The sequence below is a fragment of the Cetorhinus maximus genome, chromosome 20 (genome assembly GCF_964194155.1).
Source record: "Cetorhinus maximus chromosome 20, sCetMax3.hap1.1, whole genome shotgun sequence".
NCBI classification, from domain to species: domain Eukaryota; kingdom Metazoa; phylum Chordata; class Chondrichthyes; order Lamniformes; family Cetorhinidae; genus Cetorhinus; species Cetorhinus maximus.
Window position 1 is genome coordinate 54,762,121 of NC_135898.1, and position 13,065 is coordinate 54,775,185.

The following is a 13,065-nucleotide window of genomic DNA, read 5'->3' on the forward strand; positions in this document are numbered from 1 at the left end:
AGGCATGAACAGGAAACGTACAAATAAAATTGTGCAGGGTTATTGAACACATTTTGATTCAGATTACCAGCAGGGCTAACCTGTTACACAGGGCATAGGTGTGAATGATTGAAATAACCCTTTAATTCCCTCATTGTAGCCAACATTACTTTGTTTTGTTGCCTAGCTATTCAGTCGCATTTCTTCTTCATCAAATTTCTGAAACTAGCGTAGCTTTCCCCTTGCTTGCATCATCCTTTCATTTCAGTTTTGATGACCATTTTCTTATTGTATCCTTCTGCACTTTATAAGCTCCTGTTCTTCTATGCACACAGTTCCAAACTGGCTGTGACAGTAAGGGAACTGTGCTGCACTATAAGAACAGTCTACGTTCTGCAGAATGGCCATAATATTTCCCTACTCGCAGTAACTAGATACAGGCACCTGTGATTTCAATCTGATGACAGTGGTTAAAAAAAGATGATTGTCAAGGCTCTGATCTCTTAAATGTTGAAGTTTAGAGAAGGATCAAGGCAGTATGAAAGACAATAAATCAGCAATATTAATATAGGGCTATCCGAATTTCCGCCTTCATTTATTGTTTCGAATATAAGCAGGTGGAAAACAATATTTGTTCTGTCTTTCATCTGCCACGGGCAATTAAGCCCTGCTATCAGCAAGACAGTATGACAACTTTCTGTTGCTATCTGGCAGATAGATTGCTTATTATGCTGCAGTGGCAGACTGGTGAAGAGGCTGATACGAAATACATGTGCAACTATGTGGAAAAAGTATTTTTTTTAAATCACACTGAAAAGAGAAAATGAAAAATGAGATGTTTACTTACTGGTGGCAAATCATCCCAATAACCAATATTTAATTTTAAAAAATTATTTAAGGGATGTGGGCTTCACTGGGGAGGCCAGCATTTATTGAGTTTTTAATGAAAAGGTGAGATGTCCAGTCAACACTGTGGTCACTTCAAACAGAAACCATTAGAAGAAGAGATTCTGAGCACATTTAATTTTGATTAATAGTAGTTTTTTGAAATGGAAGTCTAGCATGCATATGGTTACACTCGATTAGATGTACATTAATTGATGTTTGACTTGCTTTAAATCCGAGTTCACTATTGTCAGAGATTAAAATGCACTCTTTTAACTGGCAGAAAAAGTACAGACAGAGAGTTGATGCGTTAAAATTCACAAGTGTGGCAGACACTCCGCAGATTATTCATGCCAAGAGAAGCCAAGATTTGCAAAGTGATGTGAGTACTGCACTGGTGAAGAGAGATCATTTATGAAAGAAACATTGTATTTCAAAGAGTGATGTGTGCCACAGCCATAAACAAAGCTGATCAAATAGGAAAAGTTTGAAAAAAAAAGTTTGAGTGTTTACTTCCAAGCATATAATAGTTTCTGTTTTTGAGTTTTTTACCTCTTCATTTTTCAATGCTTCAAACATCAATTTTTGTGCAAAAAATAAGACGCTTAGAAATGAATTCCTTCAGAACTATGCCTAGTTAATACCAGCAGCTGGCCTTTATATCCAGAGGACTAGAATACAAGGGGGTAGGATTCATACTTCAACTATACAAAGCCCTGGTAACACCACATCCGGAATACAATAAGCAGCTCTGGGCACCACACCTTAGGGAGGATATATTTGCCTTGGAGGGAACGCAGCATAGGTTTACCAGAATGATAACTCCAAGGGCTACATTGTGGGGAGAGGTTACACAAACTAGGGTTCTATTCCCTGGAATTTAGAAGGTTAAGTGGTGATTTGAAAGAAGTTTTCAAAATATTAAGGGGAACGGAAAAGGTAAATAGAAAGCAGCAGTTTCCAGTGGTAAGGGTGTCTAGAATTAGAGGGCGTGGTCTAACAATTAGAGCCAAGCCTTTCAGGAATGAAATTAGGAAACACTTTTACACACATAGGCCAGAATTTTTAGCTCAGTGGGCAGACGCGCACCTGACACGCCCGAGTGTGAAATAAAGCGCGTTGATGTTGGCCGAGCGTGCTGATGTCAACACGCACTCTCGCAATATTTCGCTAGGCGTGCGTGCGATGGAGATGGAGATGCACTCGCCAGTAATTAAGTGGCCAGTTAAGGCCCTTGAAACACCAATTGTCTCGGAGTTTACGTAGTCCGTGCGATTTTCAGGCCGTCACATGGGCTAAGTGGGCAGACGGGCAGGCTACAATTTCAAAAACCTCATCCATGGGCGGGAGAAGAGGGGTCAGTGGGTTTGTAAATGTGAGTGGTTTGTAGTTTAGGATATAACTTGCTGCTGCTTGCTTGTGTGAACAGAACATCTTCATTTCACTTCAGAGCTGCTTTGACATAAATAAGAGGCTTCAGTTCAGGACTCTGTTGTTTTCCAGGCCCCTGGAGGATTCACACCACTTGGGCCTTCCAGGTATCAGACAGCCTTCTCTTACCCTGGGAATGGGAATGGGATTGTGGTCTCCACTGGAGGCACCTCCTCTGAGGAGGAAGAGACGGCCATAAGGGGGAGGAGGCCAGGTGTCCCTATTCAGCCTTCAGGGGAGGGAGCTGTGGGAGGAGAGGTACAGGCACAATGGGCCCAGGGCTAACAAGAAGTCCAAGGTGGAAGGGGCCGCAGAAGACGCCACTATCCTGTTGGCAGGGTTTACAGGCGGCGATGGAGCTACCTCAATATGTCTGAGATGCAATGCCAAAGGAGGCTCCGTCTCTCAAGTGAGACAGTGATCTCCATTTGTCAGAGGATCGGCCCTGAGATCAGCTCCAACAGTGTGGGTGGACACCCCCTGCCAGTGGCTCTAAAGGTCACAGTGGCCCTCAACTTCTATGCTTCCGGCTCTTTCCAGGGGTCAGTGGGGAATCTTTGTGGAGTCTCCCAATCAGCTGTCACAGTTGCATCAAACAGGTGAAGGACGCTCTGTTCAGGCGGGTGTTGACTTTCATTCATTACCGTACAGACGAGGCCAGCCAAACAGAGCGAGCCAGAGGCTTCGCGGCCATTGCTGGCTTCCCCCGTGTCCAGGGTGCAATCGACTGCACACATGTGGCCATCAAGGCACCAGTGAGTGAGCTGGGAGCCTTCATCAACAGGGATTCCACGCCATGAACGTGCAGATAGTGTGTGACCACAGGATGCAGATTCTACAAGTCTGTGCAAGGTACCCTGGCAGCTCCCATGATGCTTACATCCTGAGACATTCTCAGGTGCTGAGGCTCTTCAGTGCTCCAGCCTGGCTGGATGGATGGCTGCTGGGTGACAAGGGCTATCCCCTCAAAAGGTGGCTCATGATGCCTCTCTGCCACCCAAGAACAGAGGCTGAGCAGCAGTATAACAGGAGCCACACCTCCACAGGGGAAGTGGTGGAGAGAACCATAGGCCTTCTTAAGATGTGCTTCCGATGTCTGGACTGTTCAGGGGGCGCACTCCAGTACCCCCCAGACTGTGTATCACTGACAGTGGATGCATGCCGTGCTCTCCACAATCTGCCACTGTAAAGTGGGGGACGCAGTGGAGGAAGAAGATCTTGATGCAGCTGCTCAGGCAACAGTGATGAGTCCAGTAGTGAGTCCGAGGACGAGAATGGTGAGGAGAACGCTGAGGGTATGGACACTGACCTGGGTAACCTCCAGAGAGGCAGGGACACCCGGGACACTTTGATCCAACGCTCCTTCAGCTAGACTACCAAATAAGAACCACTTCCACATGCCGGGACTGCAGGCTCCATACTCAATCCCTGACTGGACCAGTTCCTTGGTCAACAACATATATTCTGTGCCTTTGCAATAAAGTTTCAGGAGACACATGCCCATCATAACATCATGGCCTACCCTGCACCTACAGAACAAATGAAGCATACAGAGGCCAGTTGCACAAAAACACATTTATTGAAATGGTGCCTGGCATACATTCTACAAGTTAACATTGACATGTGTTTTCCATCACACCAATAAGCACTGAATGGAAAAACAGGGGAGACAAATATCACCCATGATCAGGCCATGTTGTGATTAAGGTGCTTTAAATTTTTGCTTGAGGGTGCTACATCTAGGTGCTCCCCCCTCGCTGGCACCGGCATTGGAGACAGCCTGCTCACTCTGCTGTCGTGTTGGCCTTGATGACTTTGGCATGGAGCCTGTGCTGGCCCTGCCTGGGAGGGAGCGGCCAGTGCCACGGCTGGCATCTCCCCAGTCGCTGCAGCTTCATCAGATGCCATAGTCACTGGCAGAGGGGCGGAGGAGCTGCTGCCCTCATCTGGAGCGCTCTGAGAGGAGCCCACAGAGACGACAGGCAGCTCGTGTGCCAACGTGAGGTCGCTCCGGACCTCCCTGCTCACCATCGATGGACAGGCACCGAGCTGGGATAGTGGGCACGACATCCATCTCACACACTGGCAATGACCACCTGAGGTCATTGCCGGTGTGAGGGCTTGCAGGTCCAAGTGCGTCCCTAGGAACCCCTGATTTAGCTCCTGGAGGAGCCTCTCCATGAGAGTCGCCAATCTCTCAATGGAGGAGGCATTGCGCTCGGCCATGAGGGCCAACACAGTGCTCATGCTCTGCAAGGATTCTTCCACAATGGAGACCAGGGCACACATTCCCTCATGTATCTCTGCCAGATCCTCCCGCACACTCTGCTGGACTTCCAGCATCTGCTGCCTCAGGGACAACTCCAGAGACACATCATCAACCACCGGCTGAACATGTTCCTGGTCCCCAGCAGTCCTCCGACTGCCAGTGCCCTGGGCACTCTCTGCCTCCGCCTGCACCTCAAGTGAGTGTGAAGTGCCTTCACCTATGTGTACTAAGATAGTAGCCAGCAATCTAATGTCCATCGAGGTGCTGGTATCTGCGCTGGTGCCTGCTTCAGAGAGCGGGTGTGACGCAGGTATGTTCTGATCGGTGTTGTCCTCAGGGGTCAGGGGTGGGCCTGTAGGCCCCTCACCCCAAAGGGCTGGTGATGAGCTTAAAAGGAACAACAAAGACATGTCATAGTTGACGTCATCACGCTGTTAACTGTGCATGCCTGGCAGCCTCATGAGACAGAGATCAGGGTGCATCAGGCTGCCCTCATCTTTCCATTATCAATGGGGATTCCAGGTTCGAGGCTCACATCAATATAGAGACTACAGTGGAATGGTTGCAATTACAGACATTCTCACCTCCAGTGCACTGCGATCTTACCTCCCTGTGGGACCCCAACCTCACTGTGACCGGCTGACCTAGGCGCATGGCGCCTCTCCAACTCCAGGACCTCCAGCTCGTATCGAGTGAGGATGAGTAGATGTGGCCATCCCTCGCCAGCCTGCGACCCCTCTGCATTGTTATGGGATGTTTTCTCCTGAAAGGATACAGAAACTTTGATTAGTCCGTCCTGTACCTGTATTGCCATTACAGCCTGGCCAATCCCACCTGAGGAACACCTTGCAGGGCTCAGCCAATTCGTGACTCTGGAGCCTCAAGACACTCAGTCCAAGCTGCCAGGGCTCACCCCCTTGGCCAGATGCTGCCTCATTGACATTTGCCACTCACACTCTAGGACCTCTGAGGTCCAAGGGGGGGATGGGCAGCTCTTAACTGTTCTGTAAAGTGACCCATGCCAACTCGGTACTCATCCTTCCTGATTGCAGCAGATCATTGAAGTGCTTCCTGCACTGCACCCACGTGTGCCTCACCTCATCGTGCCTGCTGATCCTGGATGCCAGGGACGGGAGGATGAGGCCCCCCCACCTCACCAAAAAGGCCTGGTGGCATCCAGGGTCAGCAGGCACGATGTGGTGAGGCACACCTGGAAACAAGGGTTTCTCTCCGCGCTGCCACCTCCAGAAGGGCAGCGAGGCACTCACCTGAGAAATGTGGCGGCCGACTGCTCTGCAGACCTGCCTTCCTGCCTGCCCTAGTCCCCCTGCAACGCTGTCCATCACGATTTCCACATCCTTCAGTTGTGGCCTTCCAGGGGCTGCCGAGGCCGCATTTGAATCGGCCGCTGGGCCACCATTGAGCACCTGCTCCTGTCCCTTTGCGCTCATTCCACAGCCGCATCTTACACTGGGCGGGCCTTAATTGGCCTGCCTGCATAAAATCGCGGTGCGGAGCTGATCACGGGCAGTAGTTGGGTTCCTGACCGCCCCTGCCCACCCCCACTGACCCTGCATACCAAGGACAAAATTCTGCCCATAGGGCGGTAACAGTTTGGAACTCTCTTCTGCAACCAGCAATTGATACTAGATCACTTCTTAATTTTCAATCTAAGATTTTTGTTGGATAAAGGTATTAAAGGGGGTAGGGAAAAGGCAGGTCTATGAAGTTAGGTGGAAGATTAGTCATGATCTCATTGAATGGCAGAACAGGCTCGAGGGTCTAACTGATCTACTCCTGCAACTATGTTCCTATGATGTTAAAATATTACAATACAATGCTGACTATCATGAAACAAAATATACAAAGGTATTTAGAAAACAGATTACTGCAGACATCTTGCATTTTATATTCCTATAATTTTTGGAAAATTTGCCTTTACTAAATTACAAGAGAATTTAGTCATCACTGATACACAAAGTAAAGGAAACAACATAATGGAATTATAACTTCAGTACCACCTAGCTGCTGCTGGTGGCACTACTAAAGGTGATGGCATCCAACAACTCAACAGGTACAATGGGCTCTCAGTAGGTGCTGTGTCATTTTAGAAATTATTATTCCAGGGACTCATGGTGGTTTGGAAACTTTAGTTAAAAAGAAAGCATCTAGAAGCTGCTAACTTTTAATTTTGCAAACTTTTTGAAACATTTTGAAATATAAAGTTAAAAATCCTAGAGAATATTATTATAATAGGTACTACATAATAATTATAACTGAAGCATTTCTAATTTATTTAGGTATAACAGAGCTGTGACGTTCTACTACACAAAAAGTAATTAAATGTGATAACTTAATAAAATGTGCTTCTTTTATAAGTTGTACTGATTAAAAAGAGCTTTCACATGTTTGATTTTGCAACTGTTACAACTTTAGAAGAATAATTATTGAAATGCTATTAAATCTTTTTATTTTTCACAGTTTTACGTTGGTTTACTGACAAAGTCTGGATAATTATATGTATTACTGGCATTGAGACATGCATTTTTAAAATCAAAAAATATACATGTACCACATCTTAGTCAATAAGAAAATCAATATGTTAAAATTAAAAAGGATATATGCCATTTTATTTGTGACAAAATCTATTCTTTGTTATTCTTCCATTATGCAGCTAACGTACAAAGCAATGGGTGAACAGAGCCTTCATGAGTACAGCATCAGCAAAGATGAGCCATTGTTCAGACAAGCCAAGGCAAATGCTGAGTATCTAAGTGATGTAAGTAAACCAGTTAGTTACAATGTTGAGATTATAAGGCACAGGTTCAGTTTTTGCAATGTGTTACTTTAGTTGGGTGTTGCAATTGACCCATGTGCAAGGGAGGAGAATAAGTAATTGTATTCTGTAAAAGAAAGTTTAATGTGTTCTTATTATTTGTTCCTGGGATATGGGTGACTTATTAAAGCCACATGTTGTCCCCATTCTTAGTTTCTCTTACAAGGTGGCGGTGTTACTTGCAGTGGTTTGCTAAACTACTTTGCAAGCCATAAAGAGTCATTCATGTGGCTCAGGGCTGGAGTCAATAATGGACATAACAGGCTCCCTTCCTTGCACTTAACTTGCTAACCAGCTGAATGTTTACAATAATCTGGTGTGAGCCCACAACAAGCCATTGTGGGATTTTAATTCATGACTTCTGGTTCCTACTTTAGGTCTATAAACTACTATACATGACTTAAAAAGACAAATTTACATGACACAGAGGCTCATCATAAACTACTATGTAGATATTTCATTCTGTAATTTGAACTATCAAAGGAACAGTATGCTTGAAGCAAAAAATGTACAGATGATAAATGGAGAAAACACTGACAAGAATATCTCTGTGAAAAGAGATAGAATGATGGGAAGACAAACAGGAAGACCATGAGTGGGGAATCAAAAAGAGTTTTAATATTGGGAGGCAAGCACAGAGATATTTACAGAAGGAATTTCTTTTAAATTGGCGGGTATAATTATAAGAACTACATATAAATTAGTTTTAGTGCATAAATAAAGCATTACTAGAACACCGAACCTTAGACAAAAGAATAAATTTAGACATGGATGGTACATGGCACAGGGAGATCAGAGAACTGGAGAAAGTAAGTTAGAACTCCTCGCAAAGATAAATAAGACAAAGTCCAAGGGCCCAATGTTCATCATGAAAGTGGAAATTGGGAGTCACGAATTTTCCCTATGTTGTGATCTAACCTCCATCCCAGCAGTGCTGGAAGGTGGGATTGTCATCTCCTGGAGGGTGTGATGGGCTGGAGTAGGTGGCAGGCCTGAAGCAGAGACAGAGATGGGCTGATATCAAAGTAGCCAGCTTAAAACGCCCATCTTCATCCCCAGTGACATAAGCCCAGTTCTTTGGATCAGCATAAACTCCCCTCACCTTCAACCTCCTTTAATCTCCCTTACACCTCACACCCTTCAACCCCTCAGCCCCTCACTCCACTAACCCAATATTGACTTTATAAACAGAACTCTCAAGGTCTATTTGGAAATAATTTAAAAATTCATAAATTGGTCAGAATAAATGAACATGATTTTAATAGGCACCTGGAAAACCATTATCCTCTTCAGAAGCTCATAAATCTATCAAGATAAACAAACTCATTTTTCCTAGCATAGCTATGTAAACACACTCTACAATATAGAATCCATTAATGCTTTGGAAGGCAGCCAAGCTATCAAACACATTCCCCAGGACAGTTGTGTAAATAAACTCTTCAGTACAGAATTCATTAGTGCCTTTAAAGGCTGCCAAAAGCTCATACATCTGTCAAAACTTTCAAACAGCCAAAAAGATGGCTGAGGTGTGAAGAATGAATGACAGTAATGTGGGGATTTAAACAATTAGCTCTGGATCTCAGCTAATCTTTCAATATTGTACAATGCAGAATAGCATTTTATCCAGTGAATAATCTAGTGAAAATGCATCTGAAGACTTATCCACTTTTACAATGCTGTTCTTTCACTTTACAGATTTCCAGTTGTCAGAAGTAACAACATAGCAACCACATTATTTAATGTCCACTTAGTTTCTTCCAATGTCTTCACTCTAGTAAACACAGATGTAATGCAGGCTACAGCATTTCATGGTGAACAGTAAAGGAGTCAACACTATCTTTGCTCACCTTTATACTCTTCCCACCTCCAATCCATGGTTCATGCCTCCATTCTGCAGGTATGATTTAGAAAGGCTTCCAAAATGCAGCTGCTTCACTGAAAATTGCAGAAGTTCTGAAATGCCCACCAAGAATGGTGCCGGCAACTACTAAACAGCTGCCTGTGGGGTTCCTGACCTGTCCTCTTTCCCTCACCACTGAAAATAGCCAGAAACAGAAATAGAGATGGGACCTTGGCCTTTGCCTCTCAGTGGCCATTTTTTTCTAATTCCTGACTCGATGCGGTTCAGAATCTGGTACCAAGAGTAATGGAGTGTACTTGCGATTTCCTATCTGCATAAGCAGAAACAAAACTATAAGGAAAATATGGCTTTGGCCCAGAACTGGCCAATTTAATTATCACGGACAAAAGCAAAACACTGCGGACACTGGAAATCTGAAATAAAAACAGGAAATACTGGAAAAACTCAGCAGGTCTGGCAGCATCTTTGGAAAAAGAAGGGCTCTGAAGGGCCATACCGACTCGAAGTGTTAGTTCTGTTTCTCTCTCCACACATGGGGCAAAATTTTTAGCTCGTTGGGCGGGCATGTGCCCGACCCGCTTGAGTGTAAAATGATATGCGTTGATGTCGGGTGAGCGTCCCGACGTCAACGTGGACTCGCACGATATTCCAGTCGGTGGACGCATGCCGGAGTCGGCAGCCAGTCCACCAACAATTAAAAGGCCTGTTAAAGCCATTAACAAGGTAATTAACTTGAATTTTTTGCCAAGCGGCCTTTGCCCTCTTTAGGAAACCTCATCCATGGGTGGGATGAGGCTTCCTAAAGCAAATAAAAATAAAACTAAAAAATTAAAATTTAATTAATAACATGTGACTGAGCGACATGAGGGGACAAGTTTTATTACATTTTTCATTTCTTTATTATTTTTGTTGAAAATTCTTCATCTCCCTGAGGCTCTGTGCCTCAGGGAGATTTTCAAGCGCGACCCGTGTGCGAGTGCAAAGTTCGCACACGCCTTGCTCGCCCTCCTCCCCCTGCCCGCACAGGCAGCGCTGAGCGGTGCTGCTCATGTTTCACGCTGAGTGGGCCTTAGTTGGCCCGCCAGCATGAAATCGTCTTCCAGCCTCGATCGCGGGCGGCAGTCGGCTTTAAGACCGCCCCCGTCCGCCCCCACCAAGCACGTCTGACAAGGGCAAAAATTCTGCCCATGCTTCCAGACCTGCTAGGCTTTTCCAGCATCTTCAATTTTTTATTATTAATTGTCATGGAACTTGGTTCATGCACTAAAGTCAATGTTAAGTTTTTTACTTGGAGACAAGTTGGCACAAGCACATCTTAGAAGTGAATTGCCACAAGGTGTCTTCTGCTCATCCACAGTAACTCCAGCAGAAAAGTTGTGGAAACTCAGGAGAAATGGTGTAACCGTGGCTCTACAGACATTGTTACAGTGGCTGATTGGGAGAATTCCCATGGCAATACCACCCCCCCACCAACCCCCCCAACCCCGACTTTGGTGCAAATCTGGAGGCCTTATTGCCTCTTTTCCATACCCAAATTACGTGAACTTTAATAAAGGACACTTTTAGTTAAAGCTATTTTATGATTTGTGTTTTATTAAGAAAATCTACAAGAGTGACTGGGAGGCTCAAAAAGAAAAAGGCTTTGAACTGCGGCTGGACACTATAGCAATTTTGGAAGCAAAGGCGAAACGAGATCTTGCAAGTGATGTAAGTCATACATTTTGTGAACTTTGGTGCAACATCAAAATGGCCAAATAATGAGGGTAATGGAGAAACATTAACAACTGGTGCCACATATCTTCAATCTTCTATGAATGTAGATATTCTAATCAGCATTGTTATATCGTCAGTTAAAGCACACGGTTTAACGTCCGGGTTCAAATAAACCTATTGGAAAATCAAAGCAATCATGTTGAGCATTTTGAGATTGTTTCAACCGAAGTGCCCAAAGTTTCACAGGATTGTGGGCCTTTTGTACGAGAAGCAATTCCTGACAAAAAGGTCATATAAAAAAATATTTTCTGTGCATAATGTCATAACAAAGTCTCTCATAAGAATTAGACAAGGACAAAGAAAATAGGGAAGATAAAAACTGTTAATGCTGAAAATGTGTAATAAAACTCATGAAGCCCAGAAATACGGTTGGTCATTCAGCATCTGAAAGGTTTGGGTTTGAACTGGGATAGTTGAGCAGAACTCGGAGTTGATCGAAGTTTTGATAAAAGGTGCCACCTGAAACATGAATCTAGCTTTCTTTTTAAGATTAGGAAGATCGTACTTTCAGCTGACAGTAGGTGAAGAACAATAAGAAAGAACTGGGAGAATTTCTATTAAGTTATTTATACTTGAGAGAAGCTCTCCCTCCAAGTAATAACCTTGTCACATTGCTTCACAGCATAGATAGTGTCATCTTTATGCCTGTAAAAAAAATCTCAGCTGTCAGTAGATGAACAATAGTAAGGATTTCTCTAAAACTAGAGTACTCTATGAATTCACACTTCCTTCACATTTTACTTTAACTTCATTACAGATTGCTTTGCAAACACTTTCCCCAGCTTATAATATCTTTTATCCTTTTTAGTACATATGCTATGCTACGCAGATAACAGAGCCAAAGAACCTCTCTATAAAATGTTTTGACAGGTCAAGTACAAGGAGGCGCATGAGAAGATAAAGGGCAAGTTGATCGGGGTGAAGGATGTAGCGGGCGACTCTCAGATTGCCCACTCTATCCAAGCTTCCAAGTTGCAGAGTGACCTTGAATACAAAAAGAAATCTGAGGAAAACAAAACAAAGATCCATCTGACAATGGACATGCTGGAATTGGTACATGCAAAACAAGCTCAGAGCCTGGCCACTGACAGGGACTACAAGAAGCGATTCCATCAATATACTGTCCTACCTGGAGATATGAAAATTGAATGGGCTAAGAGAGTGTATGCACTGCAAAGTAATGTAAGCAGCATGTTTCTGATTCCAATTGTTGTCCTATTTGATTATAGTAATACATTTCTATATAGTGTAAATAAGTTTCATTTAAATTCTATCTCGTTTTTGACTTCACGGAATATTGTTGGGTTACAATGACATATTCAGAATATGTCAGCGTGAAGCCGCCTATATTATATTTGACTTGCATCATATTTGAATAACATATTCTTGACATATTATACTAGTTACTAACTTATATAACAGATCTGATAGAAAATAGGAACAAAAAACACCCATAGCCATAGTTCTACACATTGAAGATCAGCAAAATAGTACACAGTGAAAACCCATGAGATGTATGCACATCATTACTAAGAGCAATATTCCCTATACTCTGATTTATCTGAAGAATAGTTATCCCTCCTGTTTGAGGCCTAATTATATGTAACCTCTTTGTTTGCCTCAGCTTACCACATACACAAAGCTCTAAAGCCTCATAAATGTTGAAAGTATTAAGATTACCCTGATACAACATGGTTTCAATTAAATAAGATTATGGTATTTCAGGTTATTTAGAGTTTTCTGTTTTATTCCATTTTAAAGTCATCAAAACTAGGAGCTCTAAGCCAAATAAAAGTCTGCTTCCTGCCTTGCAACATACTCTTGTCATTGCATTATACAAATTTTGCCAGAGTATTAAAAACAACTAATTCAAGAGCACAGCTGGTTATGAAGTGCTGATTATTATTTATGCAGTGAGTTTTCTTAAAGCTTTTGCCTAAAGTCATGCCCATGACTCATTAGCTACAGTCATGGATCATTGAATGCTGGAAAATAGTTACTTCATAAAGTTAAAATAAATAGATGGAGCCA

The 13,065-nt window shown here is 43.6% G+C and overlaps 1 protein-coding gene across 2 annotated transcripts in view; it reads left to right on the forward strand.

Moving 5' to 3' along the window:
• Nucleotides 1-13,065, forward strand: part of nrap (nebulin-related anchoring protein) — a 119,492-nt gene that overhangs the window by 58,034 nt on the left and 48,393 nt on the right. For both annotated transcript variants that reach the window (XM_078564700.1, XM_078564701.1), the window contains 4 exons: nucleotides 1,148-1,246; nucleotides 7,239-7,343; nucleotides 10,861-10,968; nucleotides 11,905-12,216. In XM_078564700.1, the coding sequence (XP_078420826.1) occupies nucleotides 1,148-1,246; nucleotides 7,239-7,343; nucleotides 10,861-10,968; nucleotides 11,905-12,216 (624 nt within the window). The remainder of the gene's footprint in view (nucleotides 1-1,147; nucleotides 1,247-7,238; nucleotides 7,344-10,860; nucleotides 10,969-11,904; nucleotides 12,217-13,065) is intronic.